The sequence below is a fragment of the Gadus chalcogrammus genome, chromosome 22 (assembly GCF_026213295.1).
Source record: "Gadus chalcogrammus isolate NIFS_2021 chromosome 22, NIFS_Gcha_1.0, whole genome shotgun sequence".
NCBI lineage: Eukaryota > Metazoa > Chordata > Actinopteri > Gadiformes > Gadidae > Gadus > Gadus chalcogrammus.
In genome coordinates, this window is record NC_079433.1 from 6,230,528 (window position 1) to 6,252,143 (window position 21,616).

At 46.6% G+C, this 21,616-nt stretch overlaps 2 protein-coding genes across 2 annotated transcripts in view; both read left to right on the forward strand.

The window, feature by feature from the left end:
* The first annotated feature begins 93 nt into the window (after positions 1–93).
* vps72a (vacuolar protein sorting 72 homolog a) lies at positions 94–7,351 on the forward strand. The gene is made up of 6 exons (XM_056583446.1): positions 94–472; positions 1,470–1,622; positions 1,918–2,038; positions 2,636–2,812; positions 3,170–3,314; positions 3,846–7,351. The coding sequence occupies exons 1-6, from the start codon at positions 356–358 to the stop codon at positions 4,252–4,254; spliced, it is 1,122 nt and encodes a 373-aa protein (XP_056439421.1). The 5' UTR covers positions 94–355; the 3' UTR covers positions 4,255–7,351.
* Positions 7,352–8,425: 1,074 nt separating this feature from the next.
* LOC130376226 (ras/Rap GTPase-activating protein SynGAP-like) overlaps positions 8,426–21,616 on the forward strand; it is a 37,411-nt gene continuing 24,220 nt past the window's right edge. The window contains exons 1-4 of the mRNA XM_056583447.1: positions 8,426–8,509; positions 18,905–18,994; positions 19,172–19,293; positions 20,899–21,052. Coding sequence (XP_056439422.1) covers positions 18,950–18,994; positions 19,172–19,293; positions 20,899–21,052 — 321 coding nt within the window. The 5' untranslated portion in view covers positions 8,426–8,509; positions 18,905–18,949. The remainder of the gene's footprint in view (positions 8,510–18,904; positions 18,995–19,171; positions 19,294–20,898; positions 21,053–21,616) is intronic.

Genomic DNA, 21,616 nt, shown 5'->3' on the forward strand with positions numbered 1-21,616 from the left:
AATATACGCAATAAGCATGTAGATGACAAAGCTGAGAAGAAACATTCATAAACAGTGCACACGTTTATCTCCGCGTCATGAAATGAAGGAGGGCGTATCTTCAGTCGACCGTCACGTGAGCCAACCCGGAAATACTCTACTACTACAACAGGAACACTACGAGCTATGAGTAGCGTTAGCTAATGCTGGCTTATCACCTAAATCACATGGTTTGATTGTTTTTAGAGATTCAAAGTGCGTCGGAAGACGAGCGACACTCATTTCCGTGCAACAACAAAAGTCTCTGTGAATCTTTAAAAAGTGTCTCTAGTAGACGATATTCTCCTCCTGTTGGCTAGTGTTAACCACTACAACAATGAGTCTGGCGGTAGCCCGAGAACCCCGCAACACTGCGGGGAACCGCATGTCCAAACTCCTCGATGCTGAAGAGGAGGACGACTTCTACAAGACTACCTATGGCGGGTTCAATGACGTGAGTAAAATTAGTAAAGCTGGCACATTAAATGATTTACTGTAGCCAGTTTGCGATCTGTTATGAGTAAAACGGTTTATGGCATTGTATACTGCTCATCTCTCTGGATCTCTTTATGTCACTTAAAAGTTAAAACCTATGTATGTCATAACGTGCTGCTTATTGACGAGCACACCATTTAGGTCTTCCCTTCCAGCTATCAATATACACACAGGAGGCGTTTGAAGGCTTTTAAACTCTCAAATAGTGCATTTCTATTGTCAGCTTGGGTCATCCTGTTTGTTTCTGCACGCCATAAATCGACGTTTGTCATGTATGAGTATCTTTCGGTTAATAAGTCTGAAGCGTTCAATCACTTTGGAAATGTTGACTGCGCCACAGGCTTCTGAAAGCAAACAAAACAAACTTGGATTTTTGTGTAACCAAAGGCATGCCGATATATAAAGGATACCCTAAGAGGTCAATAGAGGTTGCTGTCACCTACCACAGAGTTCATTGCCATTGAATACAATCCGATGACTTTTATATTTTGATGAATAGGGGTGGAATATAATTGGGGAGGGAATTGCTACTACACCAACCGAATGATATTGCGAATGCGTACGTCCTCTTAGACTAGAACTTCAATATCCTCCCCCTCTCAGGGTATTACAATTAAAATTAGGGCATTTAGCAGACGCTTTTATCCAAAGCGACTTGCATCGTTTAATACACACATTGACCCACCGACGGAAGAGTCAACCATGCAAGGTGTCAGCCAGCTGTCAGGAGCAGTTAGGGTTAAGTGTCTTACTCAGGGACACATCAACACTCTAGGAGGAGCTGGGGATCGAACTAGCAACCTTTCGGTTACAAGACAACTGCTCTACCTCCTGAGCTAAGCCAACCTCAGGGTGTACTGTGGAGCGATGGACTTTTTCCTAAACCCTCATTCAGCCGTGACGGTATTATAGGAAGGCTGTTCAGTGAACGTCCTGTTGACCCCTCTGCCCCCCAGGAATCGGGGGATGACGAGTACCACGGCGAGCACTCGGACACGGAGGACGAGGTGGACAGCGACTTCGACATCGACGAGGGAGACGAGCCCGACAGCGACCAGGAGGACGCGGCGCCGCGCAAGAAGATGCGAGTCGTCACTAAAGCCTATAAGGTAAGAACCTCGATGGAGGATCTGCTGGGATTCTGAATTTGTAGAGGTGTTGTGGTCAATCTACCTGCCTCTTTCTGGATTATTTGACAATAATAAATGGCTTTTTTTTAAATATATATATAATAATTATTAGATTATGTTTTTAGGTGTCACATTTGAATAACCTTTTTTTATTGTTTCAATCACTGTTGACAAGGGATAATCTTATGGTATTTTGTTGTGATGAGTCGCTCCACTACTTAAAGAAGGAAATCTTGTGATGGTTCCCCTGTTTTCTCCTTGTGGCCGATTCCAGGAACCCATTAAGGTTGCGAAGCCCAAGCCCAAGAAACCGGCAGAGGAACAGAAGAAGACAGAGAAAACCAAAGTAGAACTGAAGAGGAAGATACCAGTGGAGTTCGAAGACTTTGCGGAGAGTAAGACATAATGCCATCCCATAATATGACCTGTCCTGAAACTGTAGCAGTGCCTGATATTAGTAATCTATAAGCGCTCATACAGTACTGTGATGTAGAGATGCTCGTTGCTAAAAGGAAAAGGAGAATGTAATGTTTTCAACTATTGATCGTGTTCAATAACTATACAACATTATAATTTTGGGAAAGTAGTAGTAGTGCTTACCAAGGCTCCACATCAGAACTAAATCCGCCCTTCCCCATTGCTCACACATCACAGCCAGCTAACACATTGCTCCCCTCCCCTTCTCCCTTCAAGATTCAAAGGTTTTAATTTGTCACATACTCATGCAGGATATGCAGTGAAATGTTTGTGTGACATACTCTGTATTTCTGTGCTTAAAATAGTAATAAAATACAACAGAATCAATAGAATGAAATAAAAAAAAATATATATATTTATAATATATATATATTTATATATATATATAAATATAAGTTTGAACAGAAATGAAGAATATTGTCAATAGATATCAAATTAAAACCGGCTAAATAGGGAGATGTACAAATACAAATAGTATATCTTTGTGTTCACCCATCGCTCTGCTCCTCCCCCAGCCCGTAAGTCCGTGCGCCAGTCCACCAGCGAGCACACGCGCAAGACCAACCTGCGGCTGCAGGAGCGCCAGGATGCCCCGCGGCGGAGGAGGGGGGCTCACCGAGACCGCCCTCTGACCCAGGACGAGCTGCTGGCCGAGGCCAAGATCACGGCGGAGGTCAACATCCGCTCGCTAGGTGAGGGAGAACTCGAGGCCCCCACTGCCAGAATGGGAGTAGGAATACAGCTGAAAGGAGGTCGACTTTATTCAATCGCAGAAGAATGGGAATGTACCCTTTCTAAGGCAAAGCGAGACACTTCATTTGAACAAGACCTGACATATACATCACGCTTATTCATTTTAGCAATAAGATTGAAGTCTAGCAATGAAAATTTGGTTTTGTGATGGGCCGAAAGATATCTTTGTGTCTCTCTGTCTCTGTCTGTGTGTGATCATTACGAAACCACATTTGCATTGCTAGACTTCAGTCCTATTGCTGAAAGCAAATCCTTTTTACGCACTGAATAAAATGTTTGACTTCCTCCCCCTGAAGAGAACTACGAACGGCTGGAGGCGGACAAGAAGAAGCACGTGCACAAGAAGCGGCGCTTCGACGGCCCCACCATCCGCTACCACTCGGTGCTCATGCCCCTGGTGTCCCACTCGCTCCTGAGGGAGGAGAATGTGGACGTGGAAGGGTAAGGTCCCCGCCCTCGCCTCCCCAAACCATACACCGCTCACCTAGGGCTGTGCGATGATTTGAATTATAACCCTAACGCTATTTTACATTTATTTATATATTTATTTTACTCATTAAAACACTGCAATTGCAGAACAGCTGGATACAAATTTGTGCATTATTTTCAATCTGAACATTTTATAACATTTTCTGTATTTTTTTTTTTAGGGGGAATTTCAAAGTTGTCATTTACCAAGGTTTTTTTTTGTAGGGAAATGCTTAATAAATGCATCATGTTTTCAAACTCAAAAATAATCGTTGGTTTCAATATTGAACAAAGTAATCGTGATTATGATTTTTTTTTTTTGTCGTAATCAAGCCAGCCCTACACTCACCTCCAGGGAGAGGCGGGACTCTTTTGGTATCGCACCATTCGATTTAGGAGACAACCCCCCCCCCGCCCGCTATTCTCCCAGCACACCTCTGGGACATGGGACACCCCAACCACAAAACACTGCTAACCCCCCTTCTCATCCCTCCCTCCCTCCAGCCTGGACCAGGACGTCCCCGCGACCACCTCTGCCGCCCACCCCGCCTCCACCTCGACCACGCCCACCCCCCCGGGGGGGCTCTGCTCGCGGACGTACATCACCTTCAGCGACGACGACGCGCTGGAGACAGCCTTCCCCGCCGCGGCGCAGGCCTCGGCGCTGCCGCCCGTCCAGGAGGTGTGCCCTGTGACGCACAAGGCGGCGCTGTACCGCGACCCCGTCACCGACATCCCCTACGCCAACGCCCGCGCCTTCCGCATCATCCGCGAGGCCTACCGCAAGTACGTGGCGGCGCACGGCTTCCCCAACCCCGGGGCCGTCGGCGCAGCGACGGGGCTCGAGCCCTCGGCCGCCGCCAAGGGCGTCCGGCAGAAGATGGCGGTCAAGCAGGGCGCCGTGGCGACATAGGAGCGGTCGCCATGGCGACAGAGGCGAGGTCGTCGCGGTGACCTAGGCGTGGTCGGACGCGACGGTGGTATTTTCATGTTTCTTTTGTTTTTGTTTTGTGTGTTTTTCTACCTGGGGTGGGGGGGAAACAAGACATTAAATGGACGGACTATATCGCAGGGGCAGAAGGGTAAGACGTTGTCCTTATTGGCGTTTCGTGGCCGAGTTCCCTGGAACTCAGCCACGACGGGATGCTCAGGATGCTCATGGAGTGGATGAGCATCCTGTCAACTTCCTATCGGGGAACTAATGCTTCCATTGACTTTCAAATGTTATGAATAAAACAAACGTAATATTGAGGTCAAAGGCGCATGTTTTTTAGGGTGCACTCACACTAGGCCATCTGGCCGTGGCCGTTGGCCGTTTTCACACCTAACCGTGCTCAAATGGCCCCTTTGTTCTCTGGCCTGCACTCACACTAGGCCATCTGGCCATGGCCGTTGGCCATCGCACTCGCAACTGTGGCCTGGTCACGGTAGGCTCTTGTACATACGTCATCACGTCGTAAGTAACGCGTCATCACCAAGCGTCCGCTGCATGGACCATAATAAAGTCTGCCGCCAGTCAGAGTTTTAACAACAATGGACAACAAAACAGAGAACACAGTTCGCACTTTGCTGAGTCTGTTGCTTATTTGGATATATGTTTACCGTTTAATGGGAAAGAAGGCTCGTCGCCGTTATTATGTCCGTGGTCGTCGCATGGACTATACGTCATCCAGCTCAGGTTGCGTAGCCGTGCGTGTCGGCTCATTAGCATCTGTACCGTAGCGGCCCGGACCGTAGCAGCAGACCTCTCCCAAGTGGCCAAATTGGCCTTGCCTGGCCAGACTGGCCACACTCACACTGGCAGATTTGAGCAAGGTTAGGGGTGAAAACGGCCACGGCCAGATGGCCTAGTGTGAGTGCACCCTTATCCCGCTATTGCTCATGGAATAATACTTTTGTCAGAAGAAAGAAATCTGAAATAAATGACATTTCAATTAACAGAATCCATTTTAATTATGGCCCATTTTCACAACAACCACAAAACAAGTGTGGCTGAATCCTACTTAGTCATTGTCACTATCATCACATTCTTTTAACAGTTCTTAGGAAAGGGAGGTATACAATAATATAAATACTTAACACACAAAGGATGGTTTGTTAGAGGTTCTGCATATTTCTCTCTCTCTAGTTGGGCTTGGCTTGGCTGTCTTTTACAGCTTGTTCCTCATTCATCAAAGGAATTAAATAACCAAACAAAAAACGTACATCAACACGCCGTGATGAAGGCCAGGGATTTATTACCCAGCCGTTGTGTTTGTGAAGACAGAATGCTGCTGAATAAACGCTGGTGCTTCTGAAGTTGCTGATGTATGTGCTTGCGCATCATAAAGCCAAGGGTGACGCAAAAAACAACCGAAAAAGACCTGCAGAGAACCGCCGGAGCTAAGCAGATTTCAGACGGCTCGTTCATTAGTCAAAATCACAGCTAAGCTTGTCATTGGCATTTAAGCTTTTCATAATTATCTATGCACCCTTGTTTTTTTTATTTATCCAAATGCCTTTTAGTGCTCTGAAGGATCTTTTTTGCATTCCTTTTCGTTCACGAGAACCAACAATTTGTGATGTGAGACTTCCCGAGGCCCGGACGTAATATTTGAAATGAGTTATTGAATTGTTTGTTCGAATTTTGTAAATGCTTTTCCATTGAACCTATTTCGCTGTGCATCGACTTATTTTTAAACTCCTGCGGAGCTTCTTGAAGACCGATCTCGTTCCTTCTCAAGGCTTCCTCGTTTTCTCCCCCGCAGAGAAGGCGTTGTTTGGCCGTGCCGCATATTTAGCTATGCTCCATATATATTTTTTTACCCAGTGATTGGGAAAAAGGTGGAACTACGGCCAGTACCTTGGGGCTGCATTTAACTTGTATTTTTAAATATTCCACCTTCTCAAATGATGTAATTGAAAACATTTCAGTATAGTACACACACACACACACACACACACACACACACACACACACACACACACACACACACACACACACACACACACACACACTCTCTACTATGTACTCGTTTAATGCCACAGCTTTCAGACCAGGAAGGGAAGACTGTGTGATTGTATCCTCACTTGTTCTAGTATGGTAGTTGCCATGGTGATGCGTGTAGGTGGTGTAGTCCGTGCTGTACTCTGCGCTGTACACCCCCCCTCCGCCCCCCTTCATCTCCCTCTCCCTAGCGCTCTCCCTCTCTTGCCTATACTCTGACCATGTAGGCCTACTCCATCATACATCGCCCTGCATAGTTATTGCGGACCTTTTTAATGACATCGTGTGATCATTGACTTCATTGTTTTGCACCAGTCTCTGCGATGTCGGTCGTTTCATTGCTTAATCTCCCCCTGTTATTAGTCCCTCTGTTATTTCATCAGTTTCCATGGCGATGGGCTTGCGAGTGAGTGAACGGGTGAATGAGTGAGATTGATGGAGAAGGCAGAACATCTGGTATAGTCTCTTGTTTTATTGTGTGGTCTGCAGTAGGCCTACCGAATCCCATGTTGGTTTTTTTTCTCCAAATGTGAGAATCTCATGCTGTGATTTGATGGGCCTCTGCAGCAGAAATTTAACTTGTGCATAAAAACAATACACAGGCCAACCTGCATTTGATTGCACAAAAAATACTTTGAATCTAGAAAGGATGTTTTTGAGTCTGAATTTTGTTGATTTGCTGAATTTCAGGGATTTCACATTTGTGTCATTAAAACACAGTATTTATATACAGCCCTGGCTGCCGGCTTTTGGAAACAAATGAATAAAATTGCCTTTTCAAAACTAATCAGAACTCGATTACCATCACCATATAGCTCTTTTTACCCCCACCCTGCAAGGTTTTCTTTCCTTGGCTCTCGACAAACTGATAAGAAGTGCACGGTGCCGTGGTACGGAGGCGTTGGTTTCCGTTTAACGCTCATCTCCGCCCTTGAGGGAGCGACTTCGAGCTCTGCCGAGCGTCTTGTTCGCAGATCCATACACAACCACAGATAGCCCCCCAAAAACGAGCTGCGATGGCCAAGAGAGGAACGCGCTGGTAAACAGACCTCGGCGACCGTCTCCGGTGATTTTACGCGATGAATTTGGACGTTAGAGACTGCGTCCCCTCTCCTCCTCCTCCTCCGCGCGGCGGGATGAACTGCGGACGCATGCCAGGAGTCGCTGCCTCGGCGCCAATCAAGGGGCGAGTAGAACGCGCTCGAACCGCCGCCACCGACCGCTGGTGACGCCACTCCGGAGGTTCGGGCTGCTATATATGCGCGCTTTAATACCCAGCGTGGCATGGTTCTGCTGGTGGACGCGGCTCTCTGGTGGCGGATCGTAGGGTCGATGCGCACGGATCGTATGGAAACGCACCTCGCCGTACACAGCGGGCACATCCAGGGTATTTATCCACTCTCGGTATAGCACTAATCTAAACGCCATTGCGTCGATTTGTCACGATGTGCGGTGGAAACCTACACCAGGACCAGCGTAGCAGGTTATATCTGTCAAATCAAACTGTTCTTCTTGTCAGGTGAAACCCAATTGGCTGCCCACCACTTGAGACTCCGAGGTAACACACGACACATGGTGATGCGGAGTCTCACACTGCCTTGCGTTAAATGAAAGATTGAACATGAAAAGCACCGCTCTCCGTCTAAAAGATACGATCTGTTCAACGTTTTCCCCGCGTAATTGCACCGAGATCCCGCCGGATTGTGTGTGTGTCGGCAGAGAGTTGATGCGGGAGGTGCAGGCGGAGGAGAGACAGGGGAGAGTTGCTGCCATAGCTACGAGGCATGATCGCTCTTCCTCAGTTATGGACTCGAGCGTTATGTGAGCAGCACCCTTGGAAGTCTGTTAAGCTATGGACGAAGACTGGCGTGGACACTTTGCTTGAGGGATGATGTGGAGGTATAGCCGCAAAGGGAATCGATCAGTCCCCGTGGAATCCTAGGATACAGGTCTGTCACTCAGAGACCGGGACGTTGCATCCTCTCCGTTGAAACCCTTCTCTCAGGTAAACCGATTTGATCCTACTTATCGAGCCTGGGAAATCGGAAACATCGCAACCCTCATCCCGTTCCCCGTCCCCAAATACGGCTGACGTCTATCGCTCTGCCTAACCGAGTCCCGATGTAGGCCGACTCAAGTTGTTCCCCGAAGTGACCATCATCTGGAAGTCCTGTACTTTTGGGTGAGTGACATTTTGCTCATCTTCCCGCCATTGCTGATCGCGTCTAATGTATCATCCTGCTATCCTACAATGCATCAGAAAAGCTATCAGCTATAGCTCATATACAGGATGTGTGATGTATGGTGCATAGTGGTATATTGTGTTGATTGTGTGTGAGATCATTTCTTCTGTACTGTAGAAAGACAAATGCCATACATCTGTGCATCCATCAATTATTGCTGTCCAGGATCCATGGGAGATGTGAGGGTGTGTGGGTGTGTGTGTGGGGGTGTGTGTGTGTGTGTGTGTGTGTGGTGGGGGGCATTCCCAGTAGCACAAGGGGCATAAGGAAGGGGGACCCCCCTGAATATTTAATCATTCCATCACAGGAGTATCTCTCTCCGCGAACGCACACATACACAACTAGAGACACACACATCTACACACACACACACACACACACACACACACACACACACACACACACCTACAACTAGCGACACACACACACACCTAGAGACCCGCGTACACCTAGAACCCCCCCCCCCCCACACACATGCACACGCACACACACACACACCTAGAGAGGGGCACACATAGAGAGACAGAAAGACAGACACACACCCACACAGAAAGACACACAGAGTGTCAAACAAGATCGTGTGTGTGTGGTTGAGGGCATTCCCAGTCTCACAAGGGGCAGGGGCACCCCTTAGTAATTAAACATTCCATCACAGTAGTCTCCACACACACACACACACACACACACACACACACACACACACACACACACACACACACACACACACACACACACACACACACACACACACACACACACACACACAGAGAGAGAGACATGCACACACAGAGAGAAAGACATGCACAGAAAGACAAACATCGAGACACCCAGTGCTCACTCGCAGAAGCAATATCTTTCCTACTTCTCATTTCGCTTCCCCAGTGGGAGCGGCAGAAGTTGATATTTGGACACATTGAGGGGCAGGTTCTATAAGCTGGCAGGCATCTTTTCTACCACAACACAACCGCACACGTTGACAAAGTAATAATAACAAAAACCACGCCAACGTAATTAAAGTGCGTCTGTTGTCACTGCACCACCCATCCCCGGTCCTGATGTCACTTCACTACACATCCTCCTCAGCCCTGTTGTCACTGCACTCACTACACATCCACAGTCTTGTTGCCACTGCACTACACATCCACAATCCTGTTTCATTGCACGAGGCCTCCCACGTTCTCTCTGTAGACCCTGTGACGTCACACTCGCACTGTGACATCACATCACCGCTGCAACTAGCAGTAGGAGTTTGATACGAGAGTCTTCATCGCTGGCGCCCGCAATGCCATGTGTATCAGATATTGGTTTATACCCATGGGGAAAAACACCTACATTGAATTGTTTATCGATAGTTTGTATTACAATTTATAAGTGATTAATTTAGGTCATTACGATTCATGCCCAAATTAAAATCGATACAATTGTATTAAAGTTGATTGGGAGCTTGTAAATGTATGCACATTGGAAGACGCTTTGATTGAAAGTACCAATCAAATAGCATGTATTGTATAATTATAATTATAAAAGCGTGGTTAAGGCGAACGATTGCCTCCAAGGCTCACGTTTTTTAATTTGAATTCAAGTTAAAACCAAACTCACTTTTTAAAGTCGCTATGCCGGAAAAGCGGTCAGAAGACATGGCGCCTGGTCCGCTGAGCCCAGTGTGGCTGAAATGGCGCCTTTGCCTTTACTTGTGTCCTGGTGTTCTTCTCCAGCTTAATATTAACCTCCCCATACGGTCTTGTGGGAGGCAATTATTTTGTATAGACGCTGCAGTTTCTAGTTTCTGCAGCAGACACAGACCACCACCGTGCCACTCCATCACGGACATGTTCCTGTCCAGCACCCGTCTCTCCTGACAACGTGGGCACCCGTAGATGAAGAGTAAATTTCCGACGTTTTATTCACCGGATATCAAAGGAAATCAAATCGGGCGACGCCGGAATTTTGAGTCAGAAGCCCTTGTTCCGCGACCTATGTGTTTCTCTTTCTCCCCGTCAGGGAAATACGACTCTATTAATACCCACCGTTTTGTGTTGATCTATAGGTTTTCAGCACATTTCAATCGTGTTGCATCACGTTTTTTTTTATTTACATTCCATTGAGGAATCCGTCCTCTGCCTCCGGGGATCCTGCCGTCATCCTCCCTCACACGTCTGGTTCCCCAGTTCCCACCCTCCTACCTTCCCACCTTCCTGCCATCGGCCCCCCAATGGTCCTTCCTCATCCCCCAATCCCAACTCGGTCTGGCCCTTGTTTTCCAATGCAGCTAGCTACGCTATTAATCACCTCACTAGGGTTCGATCCCCAAAGTCCACACGCAACCTTGAGCAAGAGGCCCTTCCTCCCCCCCAACCCTACCTCTACAAGACACGGGAACACACCCAGAGGTTAAAACATCTTCTCAAGGACTCGATAGCAGCAAGCGCACCCGCATCCCTCAGTCTGCGTCGATACAGCTGGACCAAGAACATCCAGCGGCTTCCACAGTCGATGTCCTTCTTGTTCTGTTTTAATGAACAACACTTTCCTTCCCCAGCGCTTTCTCAGCCCCTCCATTCACCGTGGCGGTGCTAGCCCTGTTTACATCTGGGCGTACTCTGTGTGTGTGTGTGTGTGTGTGTGTGTGTGTGTGTGTGTGTGTGTGTGTGTGTGTGTGTGTGTGTGTGTGTGTGTGTGTGTGTGTGTGTGTGTGTGTGTGTGTGTGTGTGTGTGTGTGTGTGTAGACGAGGAACAGCTGGAAGGTTACGGCCAGCGGCCGATGAAGCTGTTTGCTGTCTCCTCCTCCACTCCCCCCCGCTCCGTGACCTTTGGGGTCCCCGTCGAGGCGGCAGCAGCAGCAGCAGCACCTTTGCAAAAAAACCAAACCCCTGTCAGCACTTTCTCCGACTCCCCTCTCACGGCCCGCCATCCCACTGCACCCCCCCCCCCCCGCTGCACCCCCACTCTCACACCGACCGACACATGCACGCACACACGCACACACACATACACACGTGCATTCACGCACACACAAACACATGCACACACACGCACACATACACGCGCACACTCATACACACACACACACACACACACCCCCCCCCACCACACTTGAACGTGTCGGGGACGACCGCCGGAAGCCTGTTTTAACACTCTATGTTGTCCCGCTCTGTGCTGAAACGACGAGTAGATGGTCACTACATGATGGAGTGGTTCAGTGGAAATAACCGTTGGCCGGAGCCTCAGCTTGGGTCGCGTTCGCACGTCCCTTTTGTTTCCGGTTTTATTTGAAGTTGAGCGTATCTTAAAGACGACATGGAGAGGAGTTATTTTTGACGGGTCCTTTCATCAAAGTACTTACATTGGTCGTTCCCAAAGTGTCTAACACCCTGTAGCATATTCTTCACAAGTCACAATTTACCTAATTAATTTATTAAAATCTCCCACCGGCAACTCATAATTGATGGACTTTTAGCCGACACATTTTATTCATTATTTTATTTTTTATGATGTGAATTATTATTACATTACTCTTATTAAGGTTTTAACTACATTAGTGCCCCCCCTCCTAAACGCCCAGCAGCACATATGTGCAGAAAGACCCGAGAACCACTTTGTTCCCATGGTAACTGGCCGCACTTCCCTTGGCAGTCTCCTACTGACAGAGGGACAGACAGGGGTGAGCCAAAATGAAAGGGAGAGACGGATAATATGGAGATAAGGAAGAGCAGAGGCAGATACAGTTCCTATGGCTCGTCTCAGAGGAAATTCACCCTGCATTCTGATCCAATAAAGAAAACGCTGCACTCTGCAAGAAAGAACCACCACCACCACCACCACCACCACCACCACCACCACCACCACCACCACCACCACCACCACCACCAACTGGTTTCTGGAGCAAAATGGGAGCTACAAGGAAGAGTTCTTTTTCCATCCCAGCGGTTATGATATTTCCCGTCTAACAATGACTTTATTCCTTGGTCGATTGCTCACTTACCGCCCACACTAGCTGTACCTCTACAACTCAGCCACCCTCACCCGTACCCGCCCGTCGTCAAGCACCACTGCATCAATATTCTACTCGTCGCGTTCTTCTCCATGTCTGAGTGGCGACCAGACAACCTTCAACACAACAGACGAGCCCTCACCAAAAATCTGCTTTATTTAAAAAAACAAACAAAAAAAAAACACTTTTGCTACTGTCCACTGGGTAGCCTGATCTTCCAGCACACATCTAGGAGGACACGCCCATTTGATGTCAGAAGAGGCAGATTTTCCAAACGGCTTCTAACGTCAAATCACACTGACACCCGGTGGTATAATCTGTCACCTATTCTGCTCTGAAATCCTATTGATAACCCCTATCAACCTTGACCAAGACATCAGCTTTAAAGAGACAGATAGTCCCGTTCTTAACAGAGGTCAGTCAGCCATCTATCCTTTGAAGCATAATCCACCAACTGAAAAAAATTGTCATTAGCGCCATTTTAAAAGTAAACTTGAATCCCGAAGCGCTTCCCAGGTTCTACCACGGCCACTTAACGGACAAACCCCTCCTGGATGGATCGGTGATCAGGGTTGGGTCTTGATGTTTTCTTTTGGAACCAGGCACAGAGGAAAGGTGTGTGTCTGGCCCTGTATAGCTCAACATCCCTTAAGCTCGTGGATTAGCACAGCCCTCCTCTGTTATTGGGTCTGTATAGAGTCTCGAAAATAGATTGCATCGAGTCAAAGCCTGTATAAGGAACGTGGCTGGAAGTATGCATATTGCAGCCATATTGCATTTGTTTTTGTGTCAGCCGAACGAAAAGGAAATAATGGAAATAAGCAGTGATTTGCTTTATTTAGCAATTATGGCCATGAGGAAGCTGGTAGTTAGAACTGAGTGCGGATTTGTTATATATTGAAATTCACTTGTAAAATATTCTTATATGATTTTGTTATTCATAAAAATAAAAAAACAAATCGTCCCCCGCCACAGCTGGTAAATGAAAAACACGCATCCAAGTGAGACGAGGATGCATTTTTGTGACGTATCATTTGCACATTAACATTCATGAGTTGATTTGCTTTATTCTTCTAACCAGTGAGTGAGTCATATGCAACACGTTTTCCTACGGGGTTACACTTGCTTCGACCTTGACTCTTACACACAACCACATAGAACCTCCAGCTGTACAAAAACACACATCACCAAGGCTGGATTCTGATTGGCCGTCTTTCGTGATTCATCTCGCGCTTCCTGCTAAATCTCCAGATGTTTCCCCCGCTGTACCGACTGTCGATTGGCTGAATCTGCTCTCCAAGAAGCTCAACTGCATGACTAATCGTGTCGAGGATACTTTGCCGTGCGGTCGCGTACAACCATTGTGATTGGCTGCGGGGGGTTTTGACGGGAAGCGCATCGACGGTTGACGTCGACTTTGATAACGCTGCCGTTCCGATGCATCCAAATTCTGGCATTGGAATGCACCCCTAGACCTACTCCAATGACTGCTGGCAGTGACCACATTCCACCTCCTGTGCGAAGGTTGCATCACTTTAAACAGTTGCTGTGTCTGTGTTTGTGAGTGAAAGAGTGATGTGCATGGATATATATGTATATATATATAGAAGTATATCTTTCCAACACCCACTCACTGTATTCTCTCTCTCTCTCTCTCTCTCTCTCTCTCTCTCTCTCTCTCTCTCTCTCCACACTGCTAGCTACCAGCGGCGTTTGCCACCCACACACTCCACCCTGACATCAATTTACATTCTGAATACAGAATGTTTGTGCGCTCCATGCAGACATGCAGTGAAAATCCCCTCCAGAGATGCAGGTGACCGGCGCGTTACCCACCTGTTAACGTTAATCTGTGTTGTGTGTCTATTGTGACAACAACCTGCAGATTATTATACCGGCGTATGATTGGCCATGGTCTCTGCGGTGACTGGGAGGAGTGTGTATGTGTGCGTGTGTGTGTGCGTGCGTGCAAAGCCCCCTCAGGAAACCTAGGAAACAGAAATCCTCCTATTCCTCTAACCGGGGGAAGATTTTCCCTGCAGTAAAGAAACACAATATAGTTGGGTTAGACTGAATGTGTGCTCTCTCACTCTCTCTCCCTCCTGCTGTCTCCCTCTCTCTCCCTCCTTCCTTCTCTCTCTCTCTCTCTCTCTCTCTCTCTCTCTCTCTCTCTCTCTCTCTCTCATATTCATATATATATTTATATTTATATATCTGCCTCCCCCCCATCTGTCAAAGAATTGCCCTGCATCGTGTGTGCATGTTAATGTTTGTGTGTTAATGTGTGTGTGTTGTTATTGTGGGCTCCGCAGTGTGCGGCCCGGTGGACTTGCAGTCGGCTTCATATTGTGCAGTTGATGTGTTTGTCTGTATGTGTGTGTGTTTGTGTGTGTGTGTGTGTTTGCCTGTGTGTGTGTGTGTGTGCCAACATCTTCCCGTGGTTCAAGTGCAAGCCTTTAGAGTTGTTTCCATGGATACCAAACAATTAGCCGGGATTCAGAATAGAAGCTGGAGAGTAGCCTATTCACAGGCTCCGCCCAGCCCGGCCGTGATGGGCGACAGCAGCCACATAGTGCTCTCTCTGGAGAGAGAGACAGGGAGAGATTAGCAAATTTGCTAATTCGGGTAATGAATCATTTCCACCCTTTGACAAAAAAAAGCGCAGCACAGAAGATAAAAATAGCGTTCAAAACAGAGGTGCTGTTAATTTATTTGTTTCGTTTTTCCCCTAAAGTGTGTGTGTGTGTGTGTGTGTGTGTGTGTGTGTGTGTGTGTGTGTGTGTGTGTGTGTGTGTGTGTGTGTGTGTGTGTGTCACTGTTTTAGTCCCTCAATGCATGCTGTTGCTGTAGGTGCTGTACTGCATCATTTTGCTGGTGCTGCATCATTCTGCCACCTGGCAGTATGTATGTCTTCAGTGGCGAGGCCTTAGGGGGAAGCAGCACAACAGAATGAACTCCAGCATTCTGTGGGAGTCTGGGACAACGGACGGCAGCCTTTTGAGACACTGGAGCGAAGGTTCATTCATAACCACTTCGCAGGGACAATTAGGAGGGAAACCGATTTAATGACTGCTCTTTATATTCCTTTGTGTTTTATTAGCAGTTAATTTTTTTTACTGCACTTTTTAATTTATATTTAAAGGGGCAATATTATGAGTGTGCTTTATATTTTAAGCCATGACAAGCCGTTTGTCAAGACTAGTGGGAGTGTCCTCAAGGATGTATGATAATAATAATATCTTTATTTATATAGCACCTTTTAAAAACAATGGTTTACAAAATGCTTTGAAATAAGACATTTAGGAAGACATTTAGGAAGAGAATAGAAAGAATAAACAGACGGTATCATGTAAAAGCAAGTCTATAAAAATGTGTTTTAAGAAGTGATTTAAAAGAGGTTACTGATGGATAGATAAGCGACATTTGCTACAGTCCACTGGGTAGGCTGGTAGGCTGATCTATCCAGTGTGCATCTAGGTGGACACGCCCACTTGTGATGACACGAAAACGCAGGAAAAGTCTTCTAATTGCCACCCCACTCACACCTGGTAGCATAATACCACCCCTTTAACCTTTCATTTATCCAGGAAATCGCATCGAGGTTAGGTGCTCATTTTGCATGAGAATCCTGTTAGCTATATTCGTCACAACAACAAGTGGTTTAGGTGGGGTGGGGAATTAATGAATGAGATGGCGAATAATCTCAGCATCTGCCAGTTAACAGTTTAGCACCTTAATTAGCTGTGGTGTGATCCTCTGTGCCCTGGTATCTCCAAAGGAAACAGCTGCTCCGAACGTGCCCCCTGTCTAGCCTTGCTTTGGTTTGAGGAGAAGATTAGCATTGTTAGTCTCATAGCATAATTGCCATAGTAATATTTTTGCAAAGTTTTGATAGCTAAGCTAACTCTACTTTCCTAACGCTGCTGATTCGCTGTGCCTCATTGGCTATATACTAAGCCAATCAGAGTGCTTTTTACATTCCATGATCACTACCTGCCTAAGTCATCTATTTCTGAATTCTCTGAAGCTTAATATAAGATGAATATTGAAATATGACTCAAGCAATTATGCTATGAGGCTAACAACATGCTATGCAGTTGAGCATAGCTGGGCCATCTTTTTTATATTGCAGTCGTATTATTTAAATGTTTGTAGCTGTTTTGCTTCCATTGAGGGTGTTTATGTTGATAGCTCTCCTATATCTGTTAACTTATTCTACATAAGTGGCTTTCTATGAGCGCATGTGCTTGATGATAAGTGCATGAGAATGTGAATGTAGCCATGACTAACAGCTGGTTGAAATCACAGATAAAATCCCGTAATAAAAACATCCGGTAATAGCAGAACTGATTGAATTAAGTTAAAAAAAAAAGAGATAGAAAAACAAGATAATATGAAAATGTTTAAGAGTTTAAGCATTGATGGAATATTGAAAAGATGGGGGGTAAAAAGAAAGCTTAAAAAATCTAGGCTGGCATACCACAAGAGGCTACATATTATGCAGTGTTTTGTACTAATATAATATATGAGACTATGTTGTCTTATGCTGAAGCTGCAACATCATTTAGTCTTTTACTGCTCTCTACTGAGGACAGTGATTCAATTGCAGCCAATGGGGTCGCTGGGGGTGACATCTCTCCCCGCCTCCCTTTTCCATCTCATGCTCTGATTGGCCCTCCCACTTAATGTGTGAATTGCCTGACCCATGGTCTCCATTTATCTTCCAGACTAAAACACACAGACAAAACTGTCTGTCCAACTAACAGCCTCGAGCTAAATCATTTGCTCGTCAACGTTTTTCGTTCCCGTTTTTTGCCATAAAATATTAAACAGAAGAGGTTTTATTCTCGGCTACTTTCGCTAAGTATCGTTTTCAATTTAGTCTAGTCTCTGGGTAATGAATAGTGTGTGTGTGTGTGTGTGTGTGTGTGTGTGTGTGTGTGTGTGTGTGTGTGTGTGTGTGTGTGTGTGTGTGTGTGTGTGTGTGTGTGTGTGTGTGTGTGTGTGTGTGTGTGTGTGTGTGTAGTGCTGCACCTGCTTGTGAATCACCCCGTCAAAACACATTTATGTTGTCTGTTTCTTTTGAGTTTGTGCTAATAAATCCAACATGCGTCATCCTCTAACCTTAAAGTTAAAGGTCATCAATCACCCAGTCGTACAGGTGGGTCATGCAGGTGTTGTTCTCAACGTGGGTGTCAGTAACACTACCGGAGTGTAACATAAGGGGCGTTGTCTCCTAACCTCGGAGAAGTCTGAAACACGCAGCGCCCCGGTAGATTACAGGCTTACAGTGGGCCGTTGATATCTGATGATACGATGATACATTTGGTATTTGGTTTGAAATGTGTCATGAAGGTCCTTTCTTTGTACAGACCGACCACCTGATTATTCGTAGCCCCGATCAACCTAGTACCGATCAGAAGAGTGCAATGTGCACGCGTTCACTGGCACGCAAAGACTTGACGGGCATATGTTGTTAATGTGTTGATTGGATTGAAAAACGGTTCACTCCTCAGACCCAAACCTGGGTTCAAGATAAGCTATAGATATCGGTATATGCCATTTGGTGGACGCTTTTTATCTAAGTATCAGTGCATAGATTCATATTTACCTTACAATAGAATACAAAATCAGGCCTGGCTGACTTCTTCACGGATTAACATAGCTTCAGCAGAAGTGTGTTTGCGTGTGTGTCTGTCTGTTTGTGTGTGTTTGTGTGTGTGTATGTGTGTGCGTTTGTTCGTATGCGTGTGTGTGCGTTTGTGTGTCCGTGTGCGTTTGTTCGCGTGCATGTGCGTGTGTTTCTGTGTGTGCCTTCTTTAGGCTGCGTTTGTTTGACCATGTGTGTATCCCTGTGTGTGTGTGCGTGTGTTTGTCCCCATGCGTGTGTGTGTGTGTGTGTGTGTGTGTGTGTGTGTGTGTGTGTGTGTGTGTGTGTGTGCGTTGCTGGTACCCTACCAACAGCAGCTGTCGGGCTCCTAATGATGAAGCAGCAGGTCCGACCAGAAGAGGCTTCAAAGTCCTTTAACACTTCAAAGGCCGCTGGTCTGCTCTCATTGGACGACTGCCGTGTCGACATTGATTGATTCCCACCGACCCCCCCACCCCCAGCCCAAGCTTAAAGGTCGATAATGGCTTTAAGCTCATGACGTAGGGTTGCTAAGTGATCACTTCAATGATTATTGTTGGTTTGAATCAAGTCATGGAATCCAGAAAATCGTTTTCCCAATCACTGTTTCCCTGTGTGTTGATGGCTGTTGCTCTGTGTGTCTGTTCCCCCCCCCCCCCCCCCCCCTCCACCCCAACCCTACCCTGCTACACCTACCCTTCTCCACCCCCCCAGACCAACCTGACCGGGCAGGATTTGTCCCCTGCAAGAGTGTCCAGCATGGAAACCCCTCCCAACGCCACGCCACAACCCTTCAGACAGGCAGTGAGAACACCACGGGCGTTTGCGGGCGTCTTCAGTGCCTTAGTAACCAGCACCCACATAGCCCATGAATACACACGCACACGCCACTCCTCTCACCTCTCCCTTTTGGCCACCTCAGACGGGTGTGATCTCATGGCCGGTTTGTCTTCCTCTCTCCCGCCCGTCGCGTCTTACCAGAGCTTCCTTAACCGACGCCTGAAGGGCTCCATCAAGAGAGCCAAGAGCCAGCCCAAACTAGATCGGACCAGCAGCTTCCGACAGATGATTCTACCCCGCTTCCGCAGCGCGGACCAGGAAAGGTAAGATGGTTTTTTTTTTGTAATAATGTTAAAACTATTTCGTTCATGATTATAATCCCGTTTTTGTTTTTGTATCGTTGGCACTGCAGAGGCGTTTCCTTCCTCAGGGTCCTGTGTGCGATGAGTATCCCTCGAGTTAATGACGATTCGCTCTTATCAAACCAGCGGCTTGTTGACGTCGGCTCACACTGAAATCTCCACGTTTACTTTTCGACGTGACACTCTCTTTCTTATCAGTCTCACCGAATCCAGGATTGATTAGTTAAAATAAAACACAAACAAAAAAAGGCAGTCAAGGAAACATCTTTGTTCTCTAAATTTATAGACAGGATCAGGAAGGCTTTTTTTTCCCCCCCAAATACCTAAAGGTCCATATATGTTCCCAGCTTACCCTTATGTGTGATCTAAATGGGATTAGTGTTGACGCAGACAGCAGCCATACAAAGATTCAGAACGCGGCCGGTCTGCTTGCTCACACGCAACCCACGCACATTTTAAGTATGCGTGTTTTAGACAAGCACAGAGAGGGATAATGCTACCCTGAGAAGTATTATATTTAACACATCGCTGTGCTCACCATCTCCGGCAGCCGAACACCCTCCAGAAGACACCCGAATGCAGATCAGTCGCGCCTCACACTCTCCCTGCAAACGGACATGGGATCGCCGAGTGCCGGGATGAAGTCAAGCCTAATGAGGGGCTTGATATCCCCCGGTCTTCCAACTGGGAGTTATGGCACTCACATGTTAAGGAGCCGTGCTGCAAAGCCCGACATCTGCTGCACTCCTCGATGCCGTCTTGAGCAAAATGTCCTCAGACCCCTTCAAAAGAGAGTGGCTATGGATAAAAGCATTTTGCTAAACGACTTGAGTGGTAAAAGACATGTCATAATCAGATCCAAGTGCTTGGCGTCTCCATGACACGTCTGATGGCGTTCGTCTCCCTGTTGAAAGGTTTTGAGTTCACATCCCTTAATCTCTTCAATCTATCCGCAGTTCTGTGTAAAAGCATAGGCTAAATGCTAAACTACTAGAGAGAATGGTGAAATGGTATCGAGACGTCTCACAATGAGAGCAGATCCTTGAGCGAGGGGAGGGAGGGGAGGAAATTGGGGGAGATACGCAGGCATGATCTAGTAGTCGGGGTGTTTGACTCCCAGCTGAGAGGCACTGGTTGCCCGGGCTACCTGTCAGCCTCCATGAGCAAGACGCCGTTACCCCGACCTGCTCCTTCATGACATCTTAAAACCAAAAGTCAGACTCCATCATCAGTTCCTTCTGAAGTGAAGCCTTAATAATACAGTGAAGCCTTAATAATAAATTCAACTTATATAGTGCTTTTCTAAATACTCAGTCGCTTAACTGAGTGAACACAGAATAAAATAATTTAATATAAAAAAAAATTAAATAATAAAAAAATTCTAAAATGATTAAATAGGATAAAATTAGGTAGCTAAAAAACAGAAATAGGTATATAAGACTAGGAATATTTAAAAGGAGGGAGGGGGGAGAAGGGAAGGAGGTTGTGAGTTGGAACCAATCTCTTCCCCCACCGCACTGTAACGTGCCTCACCCTGTCCCTATGCCCCCCCCCCCCCCCCCCCAGGACCCGCCTGATGCAGAGCTTCAAGGAGTCCCACTCCCACGAGTCGCTGCTGTCCCCCAGCAGCGCGGCCGAGGCTCTGGACCTGGTCCTGGACGAGGAGGCCGTCATCAAGCCTGTCCACTCCAGCATCCTGGGCCAGGAGTACTGCTTCGAGGTGGGCCCCCACGGCCCCCACGGCCCCCACGGCCCCCAGTCCCCCCCAGCCCCCCACGGCCCCCACGGCCCCTAGAGTTCATTACAGAGCTTTATGAGCTCCTGAATGCATTTATTATGATTGTGTTTGTGTTTATTAATTGATGTTTTGATTTGTTTTTTCTATTTGTTTATTTGTTCATTTATTTATTTCTGCAGGCATTAAGGTATTAATTTGTAATTTTTACTTTCGTTTTTCACTTGTTTATTTATATTGACTTCATTAAGTCTTATTCCGATGACGTTAGGCCAAGCTGTGAAAATTATTTCAGGTTTCAAAATAAACCCCCATGAAGGTACCACTTTTCATCTAGATATAATTAACAACAAACAACTTACAAATTATTTTTCCAACCCATTTAACGCATCATATTTTACATGATTAATCCTGTTTTAATTGTCTTCGGATTCAAAGGTCTCGCTTCCGTCTTCTTAAGTGCATGCGGTATTTTCATAAGAGGAGTTGAATAATGCAAATTATTTTCTCTGTCTCCAGAATTAAAGTTCATCTCCAGGATTGGCCCAA